The sequence below is a fragment of the Chiloscyllium plagiosum genome, unplaced genomic scaffold (assembly GCF_037043375.1).
Source record: "Chiloscyllium plagiosum isolate Xiang-an unplaced genomic scaffold, Cpla_swu_hap1 HiC_scaffold_5, whole genome shotgun sequence".
Taxonomy (NCBI): domain Eukaryota; kingdom Metazoa; phylum Chordata; class Chondrichthyes; order Orectolobiformes; family Hemiscylliidae; genus Chiloscyllium; species Chiloscyllium plagiosum.
Window position 1 is genome coordinate 51,384,171 of NW_028270143.1, and position 27,700 is coordinate 51,411,870.

General features: G+C 39.2%; 1 protein-coding gene across 1 annotated transcript in view; it reads right to left on the bottom strand.

Annotated features, from left to right (window-relative positions):
- galnt12 (UDP-N-acetyl-alpha-D-galactosamine:polypeptide N-acetylgalactosaminyltransferase 12) overlaps positions 1–27,700 on the bottom strand; it is an 82,137-nt gene that overhangs the window by 13,498 nt on the left and 40,939 nt on the right. The window contains exons 3-5 of the mRNA XM_043689958.2: positions 21,106–21,295; positions 13,016–13,201; positions 2,360–2,477 (exon numbers count right to left, since the gene is read on the bottom strand). Coding sequence (XP_043545893.2) covers positions 2,360–2,477; positions 13,016–13,201; positions 21,106–21,295 — 494 coding nt within the window. The remainder of the gene's footprint in view (positions 1–2,359; positions 2,478–13,015; positions 13,202–21,105; positions 21,296–27,700) is intronic.

Sequence of the window (27,700 nt, forward strand, 5' to 3'; positions counted from 1 at the left end):
TTTTAAAAATGGATTTGGAGGGTGAATGATATTCGACAAATTGGTGATAATTAGGACAAGAATACAGGTCATTCTGCTATAATGCTAATTTTGTTAATGTGAATTCGCTATAACGCAATTGACGAATTGGGGACATTGCTTCTGAAACAAACTTTTAAAGCATGTATTGGTTATAACACAATTCTGGCCCCATTAGTTTAAATGGTGCTGTTGTTACACAATTTTCATATAAGATAGCATGAGAATGGAATTACCATGTTATAGGAGAACTGACTGTACTGGCCATTTTTTTCTCATTCCTTCCCCTAGAATCCCTACAGTGTGGAAACCGGCCCTTTGGCCCCACACGTCCACACCCATCCTCTGAAGAGTAGCCCACCCAGACTTATTTCCCCTACCCTACATTTACCCCTGACTAGTGCACCTAACCTACATATCCCTAAACACTTTGTAATTTAGCACAGCCAATTCACCTAACCTGCACATCTTTGGACTGCAGAAGGAAACCCACGCAGACACAGGGAGAACGTGCAAACTCCACACAGATAGTCGCCAGAGGCTGGAATCAAACCTGTGTCTCTGGTGCTGTGAGGCAGCAGTACTAACCACTGAGCCACCATCCCCACATACTGAGGTTAATTGCAGTTTCCCCACCAATCCTGAGACTTTCTATTGTTAGAATTCATTAATGGCATGTAGACTTTGCTAGTTTGTCATTTATTGCCCACCTCTAAATGCACTTGCGAAGATGGCAATCAGCTGCCTCTTTGAACAATAAATATCTATTCGTTATAGTCAGCCCCATGATGCTGTTAGACAGGAAGTTCCAAGATTTTCATCCAAAGACACAGAACAACAATATATTTCCATGTCAAGATAATGAGTACTTAGTGGAAAATCTGCAGATGGAGGGGTTCCCATGTATCGGTTTTGCCTTGTCCTTGTGGATGGTGTCATGAGTTTGGAAGAGGCCGTCTAAGGAGATTTGGTGAATTTCTACAGTGCGTCTGTAGCTGGTATATACTGCTGCTGCTAAACATTGGTACCGGAGGGAGTGAATGTGGATGCAATACCAATTAAACGGGCTGTTTTGTCCTGGGATAGTATTAAGCTTCCTGAGAATTACTGAAGCTGCGCTCAACCAAACAAGTGGGGAGTATTCCATCAATCTCCTGATTTGTCTCTTATAGATAGTGGACACCTTTGGAGAGTCAGATGGTGAATTACTCACAGCAGGATTCCTAACCTCTGATCTGCCCTTGTAGCCATATTTTTATATGGTCTGTTCAGTTCAGTTTCTGATCAATAGTAAAATGGTGAGACAGTACTCCCAGTTTTGACACTCATTCCCAGATGTTAGTAAGAGAACTCCGAGGGTGTTTCTGCTGTTGTCATTTCCGGTGCCTAGGCTGGTGTCAGGTGGTCCATCCAGTTTAATTTTTTTCAGACTTTGTAGTGATCGTTACAACTGAGCGGCTTGCAAGGCCATTTCAGAGGGCAATTAAGAGTCAACCACACTGCTATACATGTGACTCCAGATGCACACCAGACAGATAAGGATGGCAGATTTCTCTCCCTGAAGGACACTCAATGGGTTTCATTGGTCACCATTAAAAGGTCAGCACACAGACTATGATGAATGCCAAGGCTGTATAATTCATTACCAAACCAAAGGCGAATATATACATTTAGCCATCAGTACAGCCAAAACACCTTCATCTGAGGAATTGAAAGGCTTCAGGAAAGTAACAATTTTAAACAACTTGCTTTGTGCTGGACATATTCACAGTATCAGAAATCTATTATACATCTTATGATTTATTATAAAGTATATCATAATTTTGGACACCTATAAACACCAAATACTATTTGGAAGTAAATTTATTCGTGTCAGAGATGCACAGCACAGAAACAGACCCTTCGGTCCAACTAGTGTATTTCTTTATGAAAATGACTTAATCAGATACAGAATAGAAGTATAAATAGACGGTGCACACTGACACCAGATTCAGTTATACCAACTTTACGTCCTTTAAATCAGGATGTGGAGGTCACATAACAAAATAAACGATCATCAGGAAATCTATCTGCAGTCTTGATAAGTATTTCCTTCTCACACCTAAAGTCATCTCATTACTCACCACAGTCCCCACTATATTGTAATATAGCGCAAGATTAAATACATGCCTGTATAAACCGTTAAATGTAACCCATATATCACTGATAACTCTAGTAGGACAGGTTTCCCCTGGAACATGAATCCAAGATGGTCCAACTTTTCTTCCAAAGCATGACCAAAGGAATTACTTTGCATTTAATATTCCAGACTTATAAATTTAAGGACAAATAGAATTCTTACTCTGAAAGAAAATTCCAAGTTCTCTCCTCCCCAGACCTCCATTCCTGTGTCATATGTGCCAAGGTATTCAAAATATTTCTTGCTGACAGCAAACAGCCCTCCAGCCATAGTGGGAGACCTGTTGAAATAGAGTTATTTCAGTTATTTAGAATTAGCCTTTGGATGGTTTTAAATGAACAAAACATATGATCAAAATAGCAAAATCTGTAATTTTAAAGTGTGTTCAATTTATCTGCTTAGAGTCTACTGTCCCAATCGTCCAAGGACTGGCAATGTTGATAAGCTAAAATATAAATAATTCATTAACAATTCATTTTAGACAGCTCAACAATTAGCTAAGTTCTATACAGTCATACGATGACTATGAAGTTTCTTTCATATTATGTAATGCTAATAGAGTAGGAGATAATTAAGGTATCACATAATGGACTAATGAATACATTTTAAGCACATGTCAGGGGATGAGTTACTGAATTAATAGCAACTGCAAGACAGAAAATTGAGAGAACAGGTAAATAGTAGCTATTCAGTGAAACACAGGTTCCCACAAGGATTAGTGTTGCAGGCCAATGTTGTTTAAATTGATGACTTCAGAGTTTAGAATCAAAAACAATTTCAAAATGGGTGGACAACATCATGGTCAAAACAAAGAAGGACTGCAATCAATTACAAGATATTAATAACAACCTGCAGAATGGGCACAGAATTGACAAACAAAAATATTACATTGTGTTAAGAAAAATAGGTAGTCACATATTACTTGAGTAATCAGAACTTAACTGAGTTGAAGAAGCAAAAGCATCTGAACGTACAAAGGCACAAATCACAGAAGGACGCAACAGAGTTCAATAAAGCCAGTAAGGCCAGAAGATAACAAAATGACACATACATATAGTGAGGGGAGAATTTGTTTCACGTAGAAAAAGACTTTTTAAAAAAGTTACAAGTTTAAATATAGAAAAATCATAGAACCAATAATCTTCAAGTAATTTGGATTGTGTAGCTAATCAAGGAATTGCCCGATAGTGGCCATTATTGGTCAATTAGCTGAAAGTAGTCGGAGCAACTGATGTTAATTTCTCTCGCAGAAGCTAATCTAACTAGTGAAGCTGAGTTTGTAGCATAATGATAGCGTGTCTGACTCCAGACCGGAAGGCTGCATATTTAAGTCACATCAGGTTCAGAAAGGTTAACCTGAACCAGTTAGTGACTCATTAGAGATTCTATATAAGAGAGGAAGACCTTATGGCACAGTGGTAATATGCCTACCTCTAGACTAAATGGTCCAGGTTCAAGTCCCATTTAACCTGGAATTTTGTCATAATCTGTCCAAACATAATTATTAAACAAAGTAACTATGAGAGACAGGGCCTACAGCCATACTGGTCTGAAAACACCCAATCTCAGAAGCTAAGCAGACATCCTGGTTAAGACTTTGATGGGGGATCTGCCTGGGAATATCAGGTGTAGTAGACTAGTGGGCATTTGTGGAACATGTTTGTGTAACCTTGTATATGTGCAGAATCCCCATCTCTGGGCCAGAAAGTCAAAGTTCAAGTTGTACCTACTTCAGGAGTGTCCCTAACATTTTCGAATAAATTTGTTTAAAAGGAATTTATATGAGACAGTTTTTTTAAACCACATGACCAGTGAGGGGCTTATCATCAGGGAAGAGGTTTAAAAAAAAAGTGAATCTTTGAATAAGGTTCATGTGGGAATTCAGTGCAAAGAGGGGGAAAACGTGGTTTAATTGGGTTTATTGCAATAGTAAAGTGCATAAAGGATGAGACATTTATCAGTTCAAGTTTTCTCAATAGTTTAAGTTAAGGCAGAGGAAAATAAAGTATATAACAAAACTAAATTAATATCTTGACTTCACTTGTTTTAACATTAAGACATGGTAAGACAGCTTGCTCATGTTGAATGTGTGTCCTGCAGCATGTGGGAAGTTGTGAATGCAACAGGTCACCTAGATGACCACATATGAAGCAAGTCTCATCAATTGCAGAAATGTATGCTTGGTGCTTGAGTGAACTGCTGCCATCATTGTAGCATGCCTGAAGTGAGAATTGGGAGTATTTAAAGTCCCAGCGAAGGAGGATGAAGGAATTGGTTAAGAAAAGGAAAAGTGAAAATGACAATAAGCCAATGAAGAACATAAAGATTATTTCAGCATTCTAGGAATGTGAAAAAGAAAATATTAGCTAGGACAAATAAGAGGTCTGAAGAAGAGTCATCTAGAATCGAAACGTTATCTTGCTCTCTCTCCATGGACGCTGCCTGAGAAACTAATGTTACATTCTGCTCGTCTTCACAAAAGACACAGAAAGTCCCCCATACTAGGCAACATAAGGACTTATGGAATTGAGGAACTAAAAGGAATTAGTATTGGTAAAGATGTAGTACTTGAAAAGTTAACTGGATTGGATGTTGATAAAATCCCTGGAAAGATGAGCTTCATCCCAGAGTGCAGGTGATGGCTAGAGAGAGAACTGATTATTGCTAAAAGTTAAAACCACACAAGACACTTCCGAAAACTAGTACTTCCAAATAAATTTGTTGGACTATAGCCTGGTGTTGTGCGATTTTTTTAACTTTGTCCACCCAGCACCGGCACCTCCACGTCATGATTACTGGTAGATACCTATCAAAATTCTATAGCTTCTGAAAGATTTCTGTAGACTGGAAAATAGCAAATCCAACCTCGCTATTTAAGAGAAGGACTGCAAGGATGCAGCCTGTTGGTTTTAATGTCAGTAGCAGAGCAAGTATGGGGAAAATCTATTCTGAAGGATATGTTGACTGGACATTTAGATAAGAATGGCAAAACTGAGCAAAGTAAACATGGATTTGTAAAAGGAAAATTATGCTTGACAAATTTAGGACTTTTGAGAATATTATTTGTAGCACTGATAAAGAAGAACCAGTGGATGTGATGCATTTAGAACTTCAGAAGCTTTGCAATAAAACCAGAAGATTAATAAATAAATTAGAGCACATATATTGAGAATCAGGTTAGTAGATGGAAAGCAAAAGGTAGAAATAAATAGATCATTCTTCAGATGGCAGACTGTTGCTCATGATGTACTACAAAAGTCAATGCTGGGTCCACAATTATTCTTAATTTGTAAACAGTAAATGATTTGGATCTCAGAACCAACATCAAATTAGGTGGAACAAAAGTTGTAAGGGGGTTACAAGGAGGTTTGAAAAGGACTTAGACTAAATGAATGGGTTCAAGCATAGCACATGGAATATAATGTGAATAAGTGAGAAGTTATTAACTTTGGTAGAAAAACAAAGGCAGGGTATTTCTAAAATGGGAACACGGTGGGAAGTGCAAGTATATAAAAGGAATTGGGTATCCTTGTTTATAAATCACTTCAAGTTGGCTTTCAAGGCAACAAACAATTAAGATGGCAAATGGTATGCCAGACTTCATCACTGGGGGATTTGAGTAAATCATAAAAATCATAGAATCCCTACAGTGTGGAGGTTCACACCAACCTTCCGAACAGTAACCCACCCAGACCCATTCCCCTACCCCTATTACTCTACATTTACCCCAACTAATGCACCTAGCCTATGGGCAACTTAGCACGGCCAATTCACCAAACCTGCATATCTTTGAATTTTGGGAAGAAACCAGACACCTGAAGGAAACCCATGCAGACATGGGTTTGCACAGGGAAAACATGCAAACTCCACACAGACAGTCGCCCGAGGCTAGAATTGAACCCGGCTCCCTGGCGCGGAGAGGCAGCAGTGTTAACCACTTATCTACCATGCTGCCCCAAGTACAGGAGTAAAGATGTCTTGCTCAACTGGAGTATTGTGTACAGTTTTGTTCCCCTTATTTAAGGAGGAATATACTCAGTATAGAAGACGAGCAGTGAAGATCATGAGATTAATCCCTAGAATGGTGGGATTGTTTTATGAGCAGTGATTTGAGACCAGGTCTATATTTTGTAGAGTTCTGAAGAATGAGAGATGATCGATCACATTGAAACTTAAACTCTTACAAGATGTGACAGGGTGGATGAAGATGCTTCCCTGACTAATATGAATAAAATCAGACCAGACAATCTCAGAACGAGGGCTAAGCCATTTAAACTGAAATGAGAAGGAAGTTCCTCACTCAGAGGGTGATGAATTGTTAGAATGCTCTGCTCCAGCACACAGTGGAAGCTAAATCAATGAGCATGTTTAAAACAAGAGATTTCTGGAGACTAATGGCATCAAGGAATATTGGCATAGTGTAGAAAAGAGCTTTGAGACAGATGATCAGCCATGGTCAAACAGAGCAGACTTGAAAGGCCGAATGCCCTCCTCTTATGCTCCAACCAAGCATGAGATTGATTGCTAGGATAGAATAAAGTTATGCTAAAATTGCATCAAACCTTTGTTAGATCATACTTATAGCACTGTGAAAATACTAGCTACCATCTTATGTAAAATACCTTGGTTACAGGAGTGAGTACAAAAACGATTGAACAAAAATGGTAACTGAACCATGATGTCATACCCATCAGAAAAGAATGAACATGATGTTTCTCTTCTCTCCTGAGAAATGGAGGCTAAGGACTGACCTAACGGAAATCTTCAAAATTATGAAAAATTTTGACGGAGTAGCCTCAAATGGTGTTTTCACTTTTGGGCAAGAATAAAACTGGAAGGCACAATCTAAGCTAATAAACAAGGAATCTGTTACAAATTTCAGAATAAACTTCATCTACCTGCAGTGGCAAGAAATTCAAACTCACCAAGCACAAAGACCAGTTAAGACTATGGGTTATAGATGCACTGAAGTAAAGCTAGCTAAATATAGGAGACAGAAGAAAATAGAACACTGTGCTGATAGAGTCAGGTGAGGAAAACTAGGTGGTGGCTTGAGTGGAATACTAAAAGCAACATGAACTGGTTAAGTTGAATGGCTTGTTTTTATGGTATCTATGTATAAGACAGTATGAAAAATGAACACATTACAAACATACAGTTTTTTAAACAATAAATTTATATTTATACAAGCTGCCACTACCAAAGCCATTAATGGAATAGCTCAGTGGAAAAGCACAGATCATGGAGAGAAACCAATGTGAAGAATACACCAGGAGATCTACCCTGCATAACCAGAAGGTAAAACAATTTATCCAGAGCTGTTAGAATGATTATTTAAACACTTCACACAGCCTCATATGTTGGCTTTGCTCAACTGATGACAATTTTTTCACGTTATGACTTGCAGTTTGATTGACAACTCAAAGGACGTGTTGAACTATTATCCTGGGGCTTTGTAGATTTTTTTTCCTCTGGGGTATATTTTAGGGGAGATGAACGTGCTCAAAGAAAGTCAGCAATTATCTCCCACAGTAAAGTTTAGTTGTTAAATGTGGCAAATAAATGTCATATTTAACTCTGACTGAATTGGTTGACAAGCTGAAGTATTTTTAAATGTTGTTAGGAAAAAAATTTCACAAGTCCCTCCATGGATGGTGTCACACACAGCAGGCTGCCGTTTAAATTTACACAAAATTGAAATTAGTTCTAATTTAAGAACTGGCATATCACAAGTTTGGGGTAGTGGGGATAATAAATTGTACTCTGAAATGGTAATGGAGCTTAACATTTCCACTGTGATACTGAAGGTTTAGCTTCCATCTTTGGTCTGTGTCGAGTTTGCTGACCTCAGGCAAAACAACCCTCTTTGCACAAGTGGTTTCTATACCTTGGAGCTAGGTGGAGAAGGCAAAGCAAAGCTCTGATCTCAGTATTAACTGCAATCCAGTGATAACTGTTGAAATGTGTCAATGTTAGTTGTGGGCTGGATCCAACAATACTGTGCTGTTCCCCAAAGTTCAACAGTCTGGGACCACTCATTACAAGTGAATGTGAAAGTTTATTCCAGCTAACTCATTACAATCTTAAAAGGGAAGTAAAATCCTGCATCTCATAACAATGACAAAATTCTAGAACTGCTTACAACTATATTTAACTTAGCACCATCTTTGTAGTTCATTTTATTACACAGTGGAACTACTCCTGCTAGAAACCAGTGGGTAGACTGCATAATTACTCCATCAGTACTTCAAAACCTATGAAGAGACAAGTACAGAAGTCTGCTTCTAAACTACTGAAAAAAGCTCCCTAAGTTTTTGGAGCCGCACTCCCAGCACAATTGGAGAACATTCCATCACACTTCTGCGTTGTGCTTCATCAATGATGCATAGGCATTGGAGAGTGAAGTAATGACTTACTTGCTGCAGAATTCTGACCCTCTGACTTGGTCTTGCAGCCATAATATTTAGAAGGCTAGTCAAGTTCAATTTCTGGTCAATGGTAGCCTCCAGCAAAATGGTTGCAACTTACTCAGCAATGGGAATACAATTGGATATCAAGAAAAATATTGATCAGATTGGACTTGCCCTGCTCTTTGTGAATAGGAGATATCTGGACAATTTTCACATTACCAGGTGGATGCCAGTGTGTAGCTGTAGTGGAACAGCTTAGTTAGAGATGCACCTAGTTCTGGAGCACAAGTCTTCAGTATTATTAGCAAACTGTTACCAAGAACTACTGTATCCAGCCTTCAACCATTTCTTGCCATCAAGTGTGGTAAATCAAATCAAATGCACTTAAGTCTGGCACAGGTAATCTAGTGATCATTACATGCTGCCAGGCAGTGAACCTGTATACTCGCACATCACACGACAAAATACAAAATTCTTTTTGCTTAAAAAGTATTTAAGACTGAATAAAGGCTTCATGGTGCAGTTTTGTGGATGGTTTTGAGAGAGTTAAGTAAATTAATGGAGGGTAGCACCATCATATATTTTGAACTGATGTGTTGGGCTCCCCAGTCATTGGGAATGGAGCTTCCTCCACTTCATATTAATAGTTTAATTGGTCACCAACAATCCTGACCAGATGCGTCAGGACTGCAGAGATTCAATCTCATCAGTTAGTTGTGGGATCGGTTATGTGCTGCTTTCATGGTTTAGCATGAAAATAGTCCAAGGTTTAGCTTCACCCGAATGACATCTCATTTGGAGAAATGCCTGGTGCAGCTCTTGGGAATTCATTCTGCATTCTGGGTGCATTGAACTAAAGTTGATTTCCTGGTTTGATCATTAAGGTAGAGTGAGGGATATTCTGAGTCATAAGGTGAAAGATTTTGGTCAAATAGAATTATTCTGCTGCACATGGTGCACAGTGCCTCACAGATGCCCAGTTTTGAGTGGCTTCATCTATTCTCACTCAATCCCACACAACATGGTGGAGGGAACAAACAGAATGAAGATGGGATTGTCTTCACATGGACTGTTTAGTGGTCACTTTTATTTATACAGTCATGGACAGATGTATATGCAACAGGTAGACTGGTAAGGACCTGGGTTTATGGTCCTCCTTGGTTCCATCACACACAGGCCCAGACTGGCAATTACATTCTCCAGAATGTAGCAAGTTCGGTCAACAATGGAATTTCACAACCCAGAAAATATTCTGTGCCCTCACTACCCAAAGCACCTCGTCTAAGCTGTGTTCAACATGAAGCAGTACAGGCTCATCGGCTGAGTGCTGGTGGGTGGGAATCACAAGGAATCTTCCTTGCCGTTGTTTAACTTGATATCATGAGATTTTGCTGCATCAGAAGTCAACGTTGATGACTTGCAGAAGAACTTCCTCTTGATCTGAACCAGGCACTGCCCATCTTGCTGCATCTGTCCTACTGATGGAACAGGACATACCAAGGGATGGGGCCTTGAACATGATATTCCAAAAAAAATTCAGAGAAGTTTAGGCTGTTTCTTAATTAGTCTATAGGACTGCTCTTATTATTTTGATACAGGCCCCAGATGTCAAAAAACAGACTTTGCGGTGTTGACAGCACTGGATTTGAGACTGTAATTTCTGGTACCCAAACCACTGCAAGCCTATTCCACCCAGTTTTATCCTTTTTGGTTTTTCGGTAGGATTCTGTATACCTGAGTGCCTTATGTCATGTCATTTCAGACGGAAATTAAGAGTTAACCACACTGCCATTGTTCTGGAGTCACATGTGGATAGTAATTTCTTTCCCTAAAGGATATTCACATCAAAAGAATAGAAAGCAAGCAAGCAGAGAATTCATCACACAAACTCATTCTGTTGAGATATGTGACATACATGCTGCAGAAGACTGCACAGTTGAAAGAGCATTATTCAAATTTTAGATAAATGTGGGTTTTTACACAGAACCAACAGTCCCAGACAGGAGGAAGGTATTTGCTGTGAAAGAGAAGTTCAAGTTTCCTGAAGGCTGTTCGGGTGGTTCTGGGAGTTCTACATAGGATCACAGATGGTAGCGTGATCAAATATCAAATATTCAGATTGGGAAAGGACTGAAGACAAAAGCAAAGTTGAAGTGAGCTATCTTTTGGCTGCATAAAGAAACTGCATATATTAAAGTGAAGTAATATGATTTCAAAGTACCAGTTTTAAGAGAAAAAAAACAAAGGAATTGCAGTACCACAACTTGTTTCTGAAAACATAACCATTTAAGGTTTACTCCTGCAATATAAAATCTCTGAACCCTTCAACTATTTTACTAAGTTATAACATTTGCAATTGCTTTGTGAACACAATGCAGAAATAGCTTTATCTATTAGGGCTAGAGGGGTATTAATTTTACTTATAATAGACAGTTTTTCACCATATTTCCTTTCTAAAGGCATTCTGAAGAAAAGTCACTACCTAATAAATTACACAATGTAGGAACCAAGTACACCAACAATGAGCGCTTTGCTGTTTGAAATTAAAAAGTAAACAACCATCTTACTATTTTTGGCCTTTGTATTGCAATCCCTAGAAAGTCAATACTGACTAATACAGATACAAAAAGGACAGAACTACAAGGGTGACAGAAGGGGCAAATTTTTAAAAACTTATGCAATATCCTACAGAATATACAACTTTTTCCCAATCAGCTGTCTATGATTGTCTCCATGAATTGGCACAATTATTTTGACACATTGTAGCATAAAATTCAAATATTCACTGGAATTTTTAACTTGATTTATAATGTGAAAACACCATGTCAAAATTCTAAACAAAGATAATATTGAGCTGATCTTGAAACATATACAAAGATGCACAATTAATCCACATATCAATTCTTGACCTTTTATCAAACATTGAATTGAGCATGAGTTGTTATATCTCAGTAGTCTCTACAGTAGAAAAACAAAGTAAATTAAAAGAATGGAAGTATTAGAATATGTTTCAAAATGGAAATGTCACCAGTGACCACCAACTGTCTCCCAAAAAAATACAAATTTGTAGGCACCCCCAACCAAAAACTATCAAATTCAGTAACAAGAGGTACTTACACTGTCAATGTAATTCACCATGGGATAGCTTCAAAGAAATGCAGATTTGAAAATTGGATCCAGACATTAAAATAGACCAGATTATAGTTACTTTCATCTTTGTAAACAGTGAAATGCTATTTTAAAGATGTACTTGTGTTAAGCCTTGAAATAAATTTACAGCATATTGAAAATATATGGTGTTCCAGTTAACACTGCAAGGCTCTCAACATACTCCAATTTACTTAACATTAAAGAACACTGACACTTCAACCAATTTTAATCGGAGTTTAAACATCGCATTAATATATTAAACAAACGATTCCAGCTCAAACAAAAGGAAAGGAACCTCCAGCACAAACCAAATGTATTAAGACACATTGGTCTTGATAAGATATTCAGCAAGTTAGTCAATTTCTGCAACGTTGGTGATCTATGGAGTTTTCAATCCTCTCCACAATCAGGGTTGAACAGCATTGCAAGCAATGATTGAGAGAAGTTTACCAATTTACATCAGGAACACAAATCTTTAAAGTTGCACCTACCAGCACCCTAAACCTCAGCTCTACAGGAAAACAGATGCATCATAAGATCATCAACATCGTGGCTTTAACTACTCTATTACTTGGATGTAAAACATTCCTGGATAGTCTACAGCTTTGTTCTCTTATGCATAGCAATTCAAATAAAATTGAAGATCTAAAAAATAGGTGCTATTGAAGGATGGAACAGACAACAGCAGGCTATAGCCTTATCCTGTAAATATTCAAAGCAAATTTGAGGGAACATCTCTGCATCTATGAAGATAAGTCTAGAAATATATCTGTTCTCATTACAGTTTTAAGTAGTTGGGTAATGTCATGCTACCTAATAGCTCACATTGCATTTATGTCTTATTTACAGTCTCCAGAAATCTGCCAGCTTTCTAGCATGTCACTATCAATATACCCAGTATCACGACCCTAAACATTAGCTGAGAAGTTATGACATACACTTAAGTTCAGTAAACTGCTGTAACAGTTGTTATAGTATTAGATGAGTCGCTTGGTCATACAATGCTTCAGTATTGATGAAAAGTAAATTGCTGGTGAAGCTCATATTTATCAGGGCAGATGCAAGAATGCTAAATTTCTATGAGGAAGCATAATTTACACTGCATGGGAAAAGGGTGCTGAATGGTTGGCAGGTCAACCCTGAATCATCCATCACTATCATCTCTTATGCTTTGGTTTTATTCAAAACAAGTGTTCTGCTTTTGGAGTTATTGGAATCATCCAATATCTAATCCCATTAATCAGGATCTGCAACTCACTTAATAACATCAATTGGGGATCGCCTTCGTTTCCGTTCATGCTCGGGAATTACATGCCAAGTAAAGACCAGCCTCCAGTCAAACCCACCAATCTGTGGCTCTCCAGAGTGTCCGAGGAACTCAAAGGTATTCCAGTCAATGACATCAATTACAGGACATACCACAGCTGTTTCTTCTTCATTGATTCTGTCAAAAGAAAACACAAATGAAGCATTAACACAAGTCACTGAAATGTTCTGCATAATTCCAATAATTGTAAAAGGTTCTTGTCTTGAGCTAAAATGTTTCCAAATAATGTATTATCTATTCCTACATTTCTCATTTAAAAGCAGTTGTGCGTTATTATGAAAAAAAATTACTGCAATACCTTCAAACACCATCTTATAGCCAACATTGGGTGAATAGTGTCCATTTGTGAATTGGAAATAAACTCAGCAATTCAAGATGCAGCAAAATGCTTCAAGCATAATTTCATGGATTGAATACTCAAAGCTTTCATTATATAACCACTCAGGATTCACGAAGTTGTTACACCGAAGTAAAATGTTTTCTACAAAGTCATAAAATAAGCAACAGTATACTGAATGACACAGAATTCTCAGTACTCAACTACTGCAGCAATCTTGTAGTATACCTTTAATTAATGAAAGTTTGTATAATAGTTTTTCGTGCAAGTGGCTATTCATTGTAGATTTATGGATGAGGAGGAAAAGTTAGAATGTAACCACAACCAGCAATACCATGTATAACAAAATGAGGATCCAAATATGAATGCATTGCAACAAATCAATCACATTAGAGATTAGTGTGTGTTACAACGCGGACGACAAACCCCGCTGCTGATTAAAACCAAACACCTAGAAAAGCTTGCATTGTCTAGTAATGTGTTATAAATGTGTAAAAGGAAGAAGATCACCGACTTCCACTGTATGAATAAAAAGTGACAATTTATTTATGTAATTCTAACAGGAAACACTAACCAAAACTATTAACAAACTGAACACTCTCTCCTAACTAACCACTAATCCTTAGCTGAACACAATTCTATTAATATGGTGTTCCCATAACAATTATTAAACATCACATTTACTTAATTTCTCAAAGTCCATACAGCCTCTTACGCTGTCTTCCTCTGGTCTTCCGATTCTGCTGTCTTCTTCCTGGGTTGCCTTTCTACTTCTTACTGCTTTTAGAGGAAAAGGTACCTTTAGTTAGAAATTTCAGCAGCCACGATCTATGAGAGCACGATGTTTATTTCTACAGATGGCATTTGCTCTTCGGCTCTATTGCAGTTGCTCTGACCGGTTTCCAACATGTCCGCATGTTTTATACCCCCCCACGTCGTTCCCTCTCATTGGTCCAATGTTGTTAATACAATAAATTCAAACTCAATTGGGTTTTAGTATCCTGGGCATAATTTAAATTAGTTGGTTAAATTTGAATTGTTATCAAAATAGTAACCAAAACTCAGGTATCCATTTAACAGCCATTTGCTACATGTATCTATTTTGGAACAGCCCATCTCTTAGCTGTTCTGTACTCTGGCAGCTGTGGCTGTACTTTAAATTTTCTTTAAAATTCCGAAAACACTTTCTATCTTAAAAGTAAGCCTACACTCTTTCAATTTCGTAACAAGAGGTACAGCTGTGGAAAAACCAAAATGGGAATTGTATATCAAAGGGTTTAACACTTTTATAACAAATAGAAAGGGAGGATGAGGATGTCGAGAAGTATAATTATATGCAATGACTTAATGGCAGTAAAAATAAAAGTGACAAAGCTATCAGAAAAACAGGAAAAGGATCCATGTAAATAATGTTAAATGGTGAAAATTAATTATGATACTCATGGGATTAGTTGACAAGCCACCTAATTTTGGAAGTGGGACAAATGGAAGAGATGTGTGAACAAATTCAGACAGCAAAAACATTGAATTATCATCACTGGGAATTTCCACAATCACTAAACAGTCAGAGGAGATATGTGGTTAAGAAAATAAAATTCCTACAAGTGTACAAGACTGCTATAACCCAATTTGGAAGAAGCCCAAAATGAAAGGATTAGCTACTGGATTTAGCAATGGGCAATGAACTAAGATGACAGGATTAAAAATAGGGGACCATCCAGGCAATGAAAACCATAATATTATACAGTTAAGGATAGAGAAGAACATAACAGTTTAGAGTGAAGGAAAGCTGGAAGAGGCCTGAGAATAGAACTTGGAGAAATAGTATGATAATATTAAGTAACAATAACAAAGGACAGCAATAGGAAGAATTTTAAATTATGTTCACCAAATCCCACAAAAATTTATTGAATTAAAAAATGGGAACAAACTAACAATTAATCAAACACATGGACACAATATAGGAAATTTAAGCATTAGAAAGGAGGTGTGAACTAAGACAGAACAAGAAGCACAACAGGAAAGGATAAACGTCAAAAAACCAGGAAGGCAAAGATGAACAATCCAATTATCAAATAAACATTAAATTAAATAGGAACAGAACATACATGAACACAAAACAGAAATTAGGATGGCAAATAGTAGTTATACAGAATGGCAGATTGGATTTGGAACCCCACAAGGATCAGAACAGGGACTACTGGTGTTTAATATTTATTTTAATGATTTAGATTTTATAATCAAAATCACAATTTCTAAATTTGCAGAGAACAGCAACTTGATAGGAATAATCAAGATTAAGGAGAACTGTATAAAATTTTAGACAATGTTTAAAAAATGAGAGGTTGGTAATGCAGCACTTGAGTCTTGCAAAAAAAAAACATCCATGCTGCCAAAACTCTTTGTCTTGCACTCATTAGGACAAATGCATAACGCCAAACTTCGAAAGGAACAACAATTTTTACAGCATGGAAGGAAGATGCTGATTGGTTGGCAAGCAGATTCAGAATGGTGGAAGTATTGCTGAGGAGAACACACTGTGAAATGACTGTGCCTGAGGCTTTCATTTAATTCAAAATGGCAACATATAAAAGTCAAAGAGGAGTGATCCTCAGTGGGGTGAAGAGGGACCAATCTTTCAGGGGGTACCATCATAGTCTGCTAAGGGGCTTGTCCGAATCCATAATTAGTTGGGGTTATCCTGTCAAGTCGAGGGAGTTTCCCATGGTCAGCCCTGCAGGTCAAGTGCAACCAATCTGGGGATAAGATGTATATTGGTCAGGGTGCTGTGTAGGACATTGGTCCAAGGGCTGAACTGTGGTCAATCAGGGTGGTCCTGTAAAGGGTGGGGTTGGGGGGTGCACCATGGTCAATCCTGGCAGTTTGATCAACAATAGTCCTGGGCTTTTAAGTGGGTAGTTCGCAGAAAGTAAACAACTGAAGTCTGGGGATGGGTATTCTCACAACAAAGAACAAAAAATCAAAAGACCAAAGAAAATTACAGGACAAGAACAGACCCTTCAAGCCTGCACCGATCCAGATTTCAGTCTATAACTTGTAATACACATTTTTAGAAGTGAATGACTTGCAATGACTAAGACTAAAGCACTTAAAAATAGAATCTGAAGTTTCCATTTAACAAATATTGATGCACTGGGCAATATTTCAGTTGCTACGTCCATATATGACGCGTGGGGATGGTCTTTGATTTTTTTTTGTGTGGGTGATAATTAACTTGCAGACTGATTTACTACAGAATTATACTCCTGCAAAGTACCATGACAATAATGATTGTGAAACATACATTTGGATAAGGTGACATACCTCAGAACACCTTATGGAGGCATGACACTTTGTGAAGGCATAACAAGGTTAATTGTGATGGATGAGGGGACCCAGGACTTACTTTAATACAATTACGTCATCCTTCAGATGTTGCTCATAGATCACCTGCTGACACATTTGACAAGGACAATGCCATGGATGTGGTCCTTGTGGTCTTGCTTCAACTCCAAAAACAATGCAGAATATAACAGTAATTACAACTCGGTCACCAGTAAGAACAGCAGTAGCTGCTGCACAATCTCCACAGGAAGCAGCAACAGGTAAATATCCACAAAGGAGATGAAGGAGAATGAGGCCTACAGACCAAAGATTTCATGACTGTTATTATATCCTTCAACTCTATTATACAGCATATACTTTGTGAAACAACAATGTCCTGGGTAATCATCAAACAATGCCATCTGCTGGAGCAGCTCTTTACCTTAGAAGGACTGACCCTAACCTGGTGACTGTCAATTCACAGCTGCCCTCAATTCCACTGCAACTGAAGCCTCTGTGTGGAATCTTTCAATTTTTTACCTATAAATGAACCCAACATATAACTGAGGCCATTTTCTCCAGATCATAGCATTTATATCTTTCTTCCCACGACAAGGAGAGTGAAAGCAGTCAGACAGTAGGACCTTCCACCATCATGCACATTCCCCCAGTTGCAGGATATTATTGACTGCACACATGTTGCTGTATCACCAACAGCAAAGTCTTCCACTCTTTCAATGCATAAACTAAATGTGACTACTGATGCCAAAGTTTGGAGATCAGTGCCTGCTTTCTTCGGAACTGCCATGATCTGTAAATATTGGAGCACTTGCAAGGTTCTAAGGCCATATAAGGATGGTTGTTGGGAAACAGGCATGGCTCAAGACATCTTTACAAAACCCTCAGACTGACAGAGTGAAGATACCATGTTGCTCATGCTTCCCCAAGGTAAAGTTGAGAGGGCTGGATCGCTCCAAAAGTGTTGCAGTATAGCCCAGAAAGGATGTCCTGCATCATTGCAGTATGCTAAGCTCTTCATAATTGGAGCCAGCAAAGGGAGAAGCTTTCCTAGATGTAGACAGAATTGGAAATCAACAGTAATCATCCGAAGAGGAGAATCAGAACATTGACCAGGAGTGCTGCCAAAACAGCATGCCACAGTGATGCATCATTGAGTCAGAGGTAACCTCAATGCAGGATGAACAAGCTGGGTTTGGACTCCGTTCAATTGTTTAATATTTTGTTGACAAGTAGCTCCTGTTAATCAAGGACATGTAGACCTTGTTATTATTGCCGTCCTTGATCTTTTCAGCTGCTGAGTGTCTTGTTATCCATGTAAATACATATTTCTAACCTGATTGTTCAGACATGTTATGATATACAAGTGATGCATATGGAACTTTATCCTTAGCCAAAGCCCACTTTCAATATATTCTACTGACCGTTAAGTAAAAATCAACAATGAACTGATATTGAATGATATTAAGGTTAGGTAGCTCCGAACATCAGTCTGGAAGCCATATCAGAGTACAGTGTAGTGACAGGTGGCATGACAAAAACAAGTAGCCACTGGACTGTTTTCTCAATTTACCATAAACATTTGATCAGTTAATCCAATGGAAGCCTTCTATACAATTGAAATTTTCTTGGAAATTATGTCTATGGGTTTTTGTTCAAAATAATTTTGGCCTTTTATAAATACAATCAGCTTCACATAAATTAAATCAAAATCTGCCCATTTTTAAAAAGCCCAAATTCTGTAAATCTTAAAAATATCTGCCACACTTCATCACAATCCATGAAGTATTGTACCATATTTTGGTACTTGAGTGAATAAGATAATCTGAGAGTAGCTGACCCCTTGGAGAGCTGTATGGTGCATCTGGATGCAGCAATAGTGTATGGTCATGCAAGAATATATCCCAAATTCTATAGCATTGACGACACACAGACTGCATTGATGCGTCATCAGCCATCCCTTCATTTGATTACCCTCTACCTGTCAACCATCTATATACTCCATCAACTATCATGAGGTACCTGCACTCTTGGAAATGACAAGGGGTGAAGGTGCCATGATAGCTGCCAGGGTACCATGACACACTTGCAAAAAACTCCAGTTAAACGTGGAGGAAGTGGAATCCCTTCATGTTCATAAATGCAAAGTCGCTCAGCCAGTACAGAGGAGGCTTCATAAATGCAGTCATTAACTCGTTGCATTGGAAAGAGTCCGATGAAGGAGGTCAATCACACTGTTGCTGACACCTATCAGCAGTGAACTCAATTTAATCCAATAAATAATCAAAGGAGGCACGTTTTACCTGTTTTATGCTATGATGCTCACCCGCTTGCAACATACCAATCAAGTCAGCCTATGCTTTTAAAGATCTGGAAGCACAGACGTTCAACACCATCATCACTTCAGTAGGAACAGACAGTGCACACCCATAAACAATTGAGGAGTGAGGTGTCTCTCTGGAAAGTTGCATAATTCTGCTATGAGTTGCCAAACTGAGCACAGCCACTGGTATTCTGTCACAACTATGGAGCGTTATTTTGTTGATACACCCCTTAGAAAGGGTATCGCGAACATGTCTCCCACATAACAACAGGCTGTACTTGTATTGCTGCACAGTGACACAAATCTCCACTAGAAGAAGCTCAGGTCTCTTGTCCAGAAATGCCATTCTATCGCAGCAAATGCACTATGGCTGACTGGACTGCGTGCTCAACCTAACCAACCCCTGGAGATTCACTTTCCCCTAACTAATCAAGTAGCTACAGATCAAACTTTCACCCTAATACCCTCAATGGCCATTGTGTGGCATTGCAGGAAGAACTCTGATCCCTTCCCCAATTACACACAACTCAAATACTCCTACTTCCATGTCTCACCACAGAGCTGCCACCATCTCACGTACTGGATTGCCAAACTTCCATTGCCAAATCTTAACTTACACCAAGGCCTGCTCTCCATCACCTCTCTGTGCTCACTCACCTACATAAGTTCAGATTCAAGCAACATCTTTACTTTAAAATAATCATCCCTGATTTCAAATATCTCTTCAGCTTTGCCCTTTCTCATCAGTGCAATCTCCTCCATCTCTACAGCCCTTCAAAATCTCTGCACTCAGCTAATTCTGACCTCATGCACATCCCCAATTGTATTTGCTCCACTCTTTGTGGCTGAGCGCTTGCCTGTTTTCCAATTTCTGTAATGCCCTCCTTGCATCTGTCCACCTCTTCACCACGCTATACTCCTGAAAACCTTTGTCCAGGATTCTGACCCAGTGAAACTGAATGAAAGATGATTATTTCCAAGCCAGGAAGGCAGAGGAACCTGGAGGTTCCCAAGTAGCTGCTGCAATTTTGAAACCACAGGTTCTCAGTTTGTTGTTGTGCTTCAATTGGCTCTTTTCTATGATAAATTTATGGCCTGACAGTTTTAGGTGGGTTGCTGCTGAACAGATCACAGTAACTCCATCAAATTCTTTGGGAGGCTGAACTGCATTGGGAAGCAGACATGCCACTTGGAAATCTGAAAGTGCCTGCTTATCCAATCTGGTTTCATAGAGTCATCCAGCATAGAAACAGACCCTTCGGTCCAACTCTTTTATGCCAACCAGACATCGCAATCCAACCTACTCCCATATCCTTCTAAACCTGTCCTATTCATATATCCATCCACCCATCCAGATGCCTTTTAAATACTGAAATTATACTTGCCTCTACTGCTTCCTCTGGCAGCTCGTTTCATACATGCACCACCCTCTGTGTGAAAAGGTTACCTCTCAAGTCCCTTTTAAATCTTTCTCCTCTCACCTGAAACCTATGCCCTCTAGTTTTGGACCCCCCCCCCCCACCCCACCCCACCGCCCCAGGAAAAAGTCTATACCTATGCATGCCCCTCATGATTTTATAAATCTCTAAGGTCACCCCTCATCCTCCGATGCTGCAGAGGAAAAACATCTCAGCTTATTCAACCTCTCTCTATAACTCAAACCCTCCAGTCCCGGCAACATCCTTGCAAATTGGTCCACCAGCTAAACCCAATGTAAATATAGCAATAAAAAAAAATTCAGATTCAGAAGTAACTTCACAACCCAAGTGTAGTAAGAATGCTGAACTCATCTCCAGTGAGACTGGATGATTCAAATATCATGTATTGCGCTGTATTTTTCTATGTTCTATGGATGCAATTACAAAGATAATGAAAGAAGTACACAGTTATGCTTAAAGAAAATTAGATGACAAAACAGAGATTGGATAGGAGTATAAACGCCAGCATGAACCAACTGACATTTGACAACATTGTGAACACTTTTATATGGGATAAATCAGAATTGAGATACCAACCTACCTTTCCAGTAGCGGTTCCAGCCAACCTATATGGCATTCACAATGGCAGTCCAAGAACGTCAAGACATCACCTGTCGCTATAGATGCGCCCAACAATCGTGCACGAACTAAACCTTCTCTCTTTCGTGCTCGTATCAACCGCACTTTGCGAAGAGTAGCCACGTAGTCTTCTAAAGGCTTTTTCAGGTGTTCTGGGAAAGCAAATAACAAGAAATTAAAAGCCAGATATTACAATAAAGGTTTCTGTTTTGGTGCAACTTTTCCAGAAAATTTTTCAAATGTATCGCACTACAAACTCACTACAGTAACACGATCATTCTCAACTTTTTTTTTTAAGTTACTCTTCAATTGCAGTTTTAAATCGGATACAAGGCCATTTATGTATGGGATGCAATAGGTCAGATTTCAGAGCAGCATGTAAATTCAGTGCAGAGAGGAAAGAGGTACTTTTTGCTTGTTTTTTTAGTTGATAGCTTGTAAACTCTGAGAATAAACAGAAACTCAGGATGAGGGGCCCAGCACAAAGCAAAGAGTGACATCACAGGAGATGTGTCAGTTCATGGGTTGATAATAGATTAGAAATTACTTTCCAATTGCAGATAAAGGCAGAAATACTTACAGATTACAAGCTAAAAGACCAGTAGGATTTTTATTAGAAAACAAATTAAGAACAGATTAAATAGAGATGCAGGGCCACATGATGTATTGTGCCTGCACGCGGGGTCTAGTGGACCACACTGTGGTTCACAGTGACCACATCTGTAACAAGTGTCTACTGCTTGTGAAATTCAGCTCAAAGTTGATGAGCTGGAGTCTGAGCTTTGAACATTGCAACACATCAGGGAGAGGCAAGAGTTACCTGTATGCTGCACTGCAGGAGGCACTCACACCACTTAGATTAACTACCTTGAAGTCAGTCAGGGGTGACTCAATGAGATAGGTTGTGGGATCCAGGAGATGGTGCTGAAAGCACCTCAGTCTTTGAGATCATCTAAAAGATTTGAGATTCTTGCACCTTGTATGGCTGAGAGCTGGAGGGAGGGGATGAGCAAAACGACCACAGCACCATGGTAAAGGGAGGCATGCAAGAGAGGGCAAAAAGAGAAATGTAGTTGCAATCAGGATAGTACAGTCAGGGGAATAGACACTGTTCTGTGGTCAGGATCGAGAGTCCTCAAGCTGGATTTCCCGGTCTGGTGCCCTGGTTCAGGATTTGTCCACGGGGTTGCAGAGGAACTCTAAATGGGAAGGGAATATCCAGTTGTTGTGGTCCATGTAGGTACCAATGACATAGGTAGAAAGAGGGAAGGAGGTTCTGCTGAAGAAGTATGAGCAGCTAGAGACTAAATCAAAAAGCAGAACCAAAAAACGTAATTATCTCCAGATTACTATCAGAGACTCAAGTTAGTTAGCATGGGGTCAACAAAATTAAAGAGGTAAATATATGGCTCAAGGATTGGTGCAATAGAAATTGGTTCAAAACTCCTGGGACTTTGGCACCAGTATTGCAGAAGGAGGGAGTTGTTCTGATAGGACATGTTCCACCTGAATCATGCTGGGACCAGAATCTTTGCAAATCACATAACAAGAACTGACATAGGTAAAGGAGAACGTAGGATTGCAGGTTGGTGACAAGTTGATTTTTTGATTGCAGCTTAAAGAATACGGAGTGGCCTGGATAGACTGAATGTGGAGATGTTTCCAAAAGCACAGCCTCAAAGTGAAGATGACCCTTTAGAGGTGAAATGAGGAGCTACTTCTTCTGCCAGAGGATGGTTGATCTATAGAACTCATTGCTGCAGAAGGCTGTGGAGGCCAAGTCATCGAGCGTATTTGAGAGAGAGGTAGATAGGCTCATGGTGAGTAAGGGGATCAAGGGTTACAGGGAGAAGGCAGAAAAATGGGTTTGAGAAACATATCAGCCACGAACAAATAGCACAGTAGCCTCAATAAGCTGAATGGCCTAATACTGCTTCTATATCTTACTGTCTGTCTATCCGAAAAAAGGAAGTGACAGAATGTATGAATGTCAGATTGTACCAAGGAACCATGCAAGTGCAGGGAGATTAGATGATAGAATAGACTTAAAGCCTTTATATTTAGTGCACAAAGCATTTGGAAAAAGATAGATAACTGACAGATGAAATCACATTAAATGAATATGATCTCATAGCTATTACAGAAACATAGTTACTAGGAGATCAAAACTGGGAACATAATATTCAGGAATATTTGACCTTTCAGAAAGGCTTGGGGATGGAAAAGGTGCTGGGATAGCGCTGTTAAGAAATGAAACGAGGACAGTTGCGAGAGGTGATGTAGGCCCAGATGATGTGGAGTCCATTGGAGTAGAGGTAAAAATCAGCAAGGGACAGACAACTATGTTAGGAGCATTGTCTAAACCCTTGAACACTGAAGGACACGCTATAAATCAGATTGTCGGAGCACGTAAAAAGAATAGAGCAAAAACGATGGGTGATTTTAATCTTAATGCTTAATGGGTTAATCAAATTGGAAAAGGTAGCCATAACAATGAATTCAAAGAGTGCATTTGAAATAGTTTTCTAAAGCATTACATCATGGAGTCAGCCAGGGAGCAGGCCACCCAGGATCTGCTAATGGGTAATGACGCAGGTTTAATAAAAGGACCTCCGAGTAAAAGATCCCCTAGGAAGTAGTAACCACAACATGACGGAATTTAATACTCAGTTCGAGAGTGAGAAACTTGGTTCAGAAACAACTGTGTTCAACGTAAAGAAATTACAATGAAACGAGGATAGCGAAAATGACTGGTTGGATAGATTAGCAGCATTGACAGTAAGCAAGCAGTGAGTGGCAGACATTTAAGGAGTTAATTCATGACCCTCAGCAAAAATATATCCCAATAAGGAGGAAAGATTCTGAGAGAAGGGTAGCAAACGATGGCTAATCAAGGATGTTAAGGAGAGTATAAAGTTGAAAAGAAAAGCATAATAAAAATAGGATGTCAAACCCAGTAATAGCCCCAAACACTAGAATAAATTCAGAATCCAACAAATGAGGACTAAAAAGATAGTAAAGACAGAAAATAAATGAGGGCAAACTAATGGGGAGTATTAAAACTGATAATACGAGCTTCTTGAAATATATGAAAAGGGGAGAGGTCAGACTGAATATAAGCCACTTAGCAAATTAATCTGTGGAATAAGAGGTTGAACTGATACTTAACATCAGTCTTTATGGTGGAAGACATTCCATTAACACCAAAGAATAAAGAGGAGGAATTAAGTGCCATCACAATCAATAAAGTTGTAGCATTAAACAGACTAATGGAGCTAAAGGCAGGGGAGTCCCCTTGCCTTTATGATTTATATCCTAGGATCCTAAAAGAGGTTGCTACACAGTTGAGGCATTGGTTGCAATTTTCTAAAAACCAAGTAATAGCAGAGCATTTTGAAAATCATAATCTAATCAGGTAGAGTCAGCATGACTTTAGGAAAGGGAAATCATGTCTAACTAATTTTTTTTCCCCCCAAGAATGTCTGAACCCGAATGGATAGACAGGAACCAGTAGATGTGTTGTACTTATACTTCCAGTCAAGATACCTCAGAAAAGAGTGTGATTAGATGAGAGCCCAGACTGTTGAAGATAGTACATCGGCATGGATAGAGAATTGGCTAATGTGCAGCAAACAGCAAGTGGGGAGAAGTGGTTCTTTTTCAGGTTGGCAATGTGACCAGTGGGTTCCACAGGAATCAGTGCTGGTGCCACAACTGTTTACAATATATAATTAGGACTTGGAGTAAGGAGGTGAATGTACTAGAGGCCAAATTGCAGACAACACAAAACTCGGTGGAAACACAGGATAAGAGGGGGATACAAACATATTACAGAGAGATACTGAAAGGTTAAGTAAGTGGACAAAAAGAATAAAACATGGGGAAATGCAAAGTTGTTCACTTTGAAAGGGAGAACAAAAGAACAAAATATGATTTAAATTGTGAACAAAAACTGCAGGAACGTGCAACACTAAGGGTCTTGAGGGTACTCCTGCACAAAACACAAAGCTAGCACACAGCTGCAGCAGGCACTCAAGAATGTTTCATGGGAGTTCAAGCATAAGAGTAAGGAAGTCTTTCAGCAACCATACATTATGCTGGTGAGACCACTTCTGGAGTATTGAAAGCAGTTTTGGTCCCCTCATTTAATTGGCAGGAATTCAGAGAAGGTTCATGGTGATGAACAAAGCTTGGAACTCAACTTACTGGAGTTTAGAAGAATGAGATTAACTCGGTGTTTTACAAAGTTTTCATTGAAACATATAGGATTCTTAATGGGCTTGACAGGGTAAATGCTGAGAGGATGTTTTCCTTCATGGGAGAGTCTAGGATCAGAGGGCATTGATGCCCCTTCATGCTGAGACAATTTAAGACTCAGTTTATGAGGAATTTCTTCTTTCAGAAGGTTGAATGTCTTGGAACTCCTTGCCACAGACAGCTTTGAGGGCACAGCTCTTGTGTATATTTAAGGCTGAGATAAATAGATTCTTATCAGTGTGGGAATCAAGGGTTATGGGGAAAGGGCAGGAAAGTGGACGCTAGGAATGTTAGATCAGCCATCATCCTATTGAATGGCAGAGCAGGCTCAAGGAGCCAAACAACCTATTCCTATTCCCGTTCCTGTGTTTTATGGTTGAACAAACTTATATTCTCACATATGGCACAAGAATATGGTTTTGTCAGCTCTGAAACTGATGGCAAACTAACTAAACAACCACAGACTTGGCAAGGTTCTGAGTAAGGTTTCAGCAAGCTGCATATGCCAGATAGAAAACACTAAATGATTTAATTACAACACACTGAACAACCATAAACTTTTATTTGCACATGATGAGTTTAAACATTAATATAATAACATTTGAGAGAAGTGGAAAAGCACACACAATTTGGAGCTCACTGAGCCTTGTCAAAGCAACATTGGCAGTTGCTATAATCATAGTGTTAAGTCTGGGCAACTGCCACTGGTGACTCATGGTTGGGTTAAATGCTAACACCAATCTTCCTTTCTATGCTGCTCAGTCATCTTTGGTGGAGGAATGACCATGAATAAGACACAGCAGAAGAGGTTGCCTCTTCTCCTTGGTATATTATACAATAGGTAACAAGACAGATTACATGAACTCAAATAAATTAACTATCGCAAATAAAAATAGAAAACACGTGCCTTCATCAGGAGACGTGTCAGTGTCCAATAACTCCGAACTGCCCTCAGATTCCATATGGCAGTAATTATATATCAGATTGTGATGCCATGTTAGTGCCCCTTTTTGGAGCCAGAGACATTGGTTTACGTCCCATCTCATCACATTCCTGGAAAGGTTAATTTAAAGATATCCACGTCCAAACAGTCAGAGCTTCAGCATAGCCATATTTTAACTTTATCATGACTATTACAACATACAACAACAATAGCAATAGAGACTCCAACCATCAACCCTTGAGATTCAATAGCATCAAAATCGCTGAATAGCACTGACCTAAAATTGATCTGGACAACGAATACTGTGGCATTAACAGTAAGTCAAAGAGTAGGACCTCTGCAGTTGTAACGTTAAAAGATTAGATTGCACTCTTTCTCTAGACATTAATGCAATATTAAAGGGTTAAACTGTACTGTTTTTGAGTGGGGGTGACATTCACGCAGGAATGTGGATGACTCCCACTTCATTTGGCCAGCCATTTACTACTACTGCCCTGCTAATATCAAATTAAAACTCTCATTCAATCCCTTCCATTCAGAAATGTTTTCCTAGCCATCCCCCTATCTAGGGCATATCACACCTACATAGTCCCTACGATGAGGGAATTTACATTTACATTATCTCAGAGAACGACTCATCCTACCATTGTACCTGGGGTACCATGTGATTATGGGGGAGCGGCCAAAGTACCTGGAAGCATTACCAACTGACCTGTATAAAGGGGATGTGTTTTCTTTCCTCAAGGACTCTTTTGACTCTATTTTACCCACCTGTGAGGAGGGTCAAAGGGGGGCCACACAGCTTGTACAGGCTTTAGTAAACTTTAACTGTTTGCAGAAGTTGGTGTGTGTAAATTGCACCTCGTGTGTGAGACACCTCGGGAAAAGAACCTAACGCAGTAACTATATTAATTCACTTCCTGATTCTGAAAGCCTATGTTCCTGCAAGGTACAGTCAGGAGCAAGACTCCACTTGCTTGAATGGTGACAGCTCCATCAACAGTTAAGAAGCTCATCAGGTAAAGTAGCTTGCTTGACTGTCACCCTATCCTATATTTTCAACACGCACTCCTTCCACCACTGATATACACTGGCAGCAACATATACAAGATGGACTGCAAAACTCTCCAAGGTTCGACGGACAGCACCCTCACACCGACAACCTCGACCACCCAGAAGGGCAAAAGATGCACCCAAACATCACTTCTGCAGTACCTATCTCTTCCCTCCTCTTCACCCCCATCCTCCACTCCTCCAAGTTCACATCCTGATTTGGTGCTAGACGGATTCAAAATCCTAGAATTCCCTTTCTGAAGTGTCCACCTGCAAACCACAAGTACTACAGTATTTCAAGATG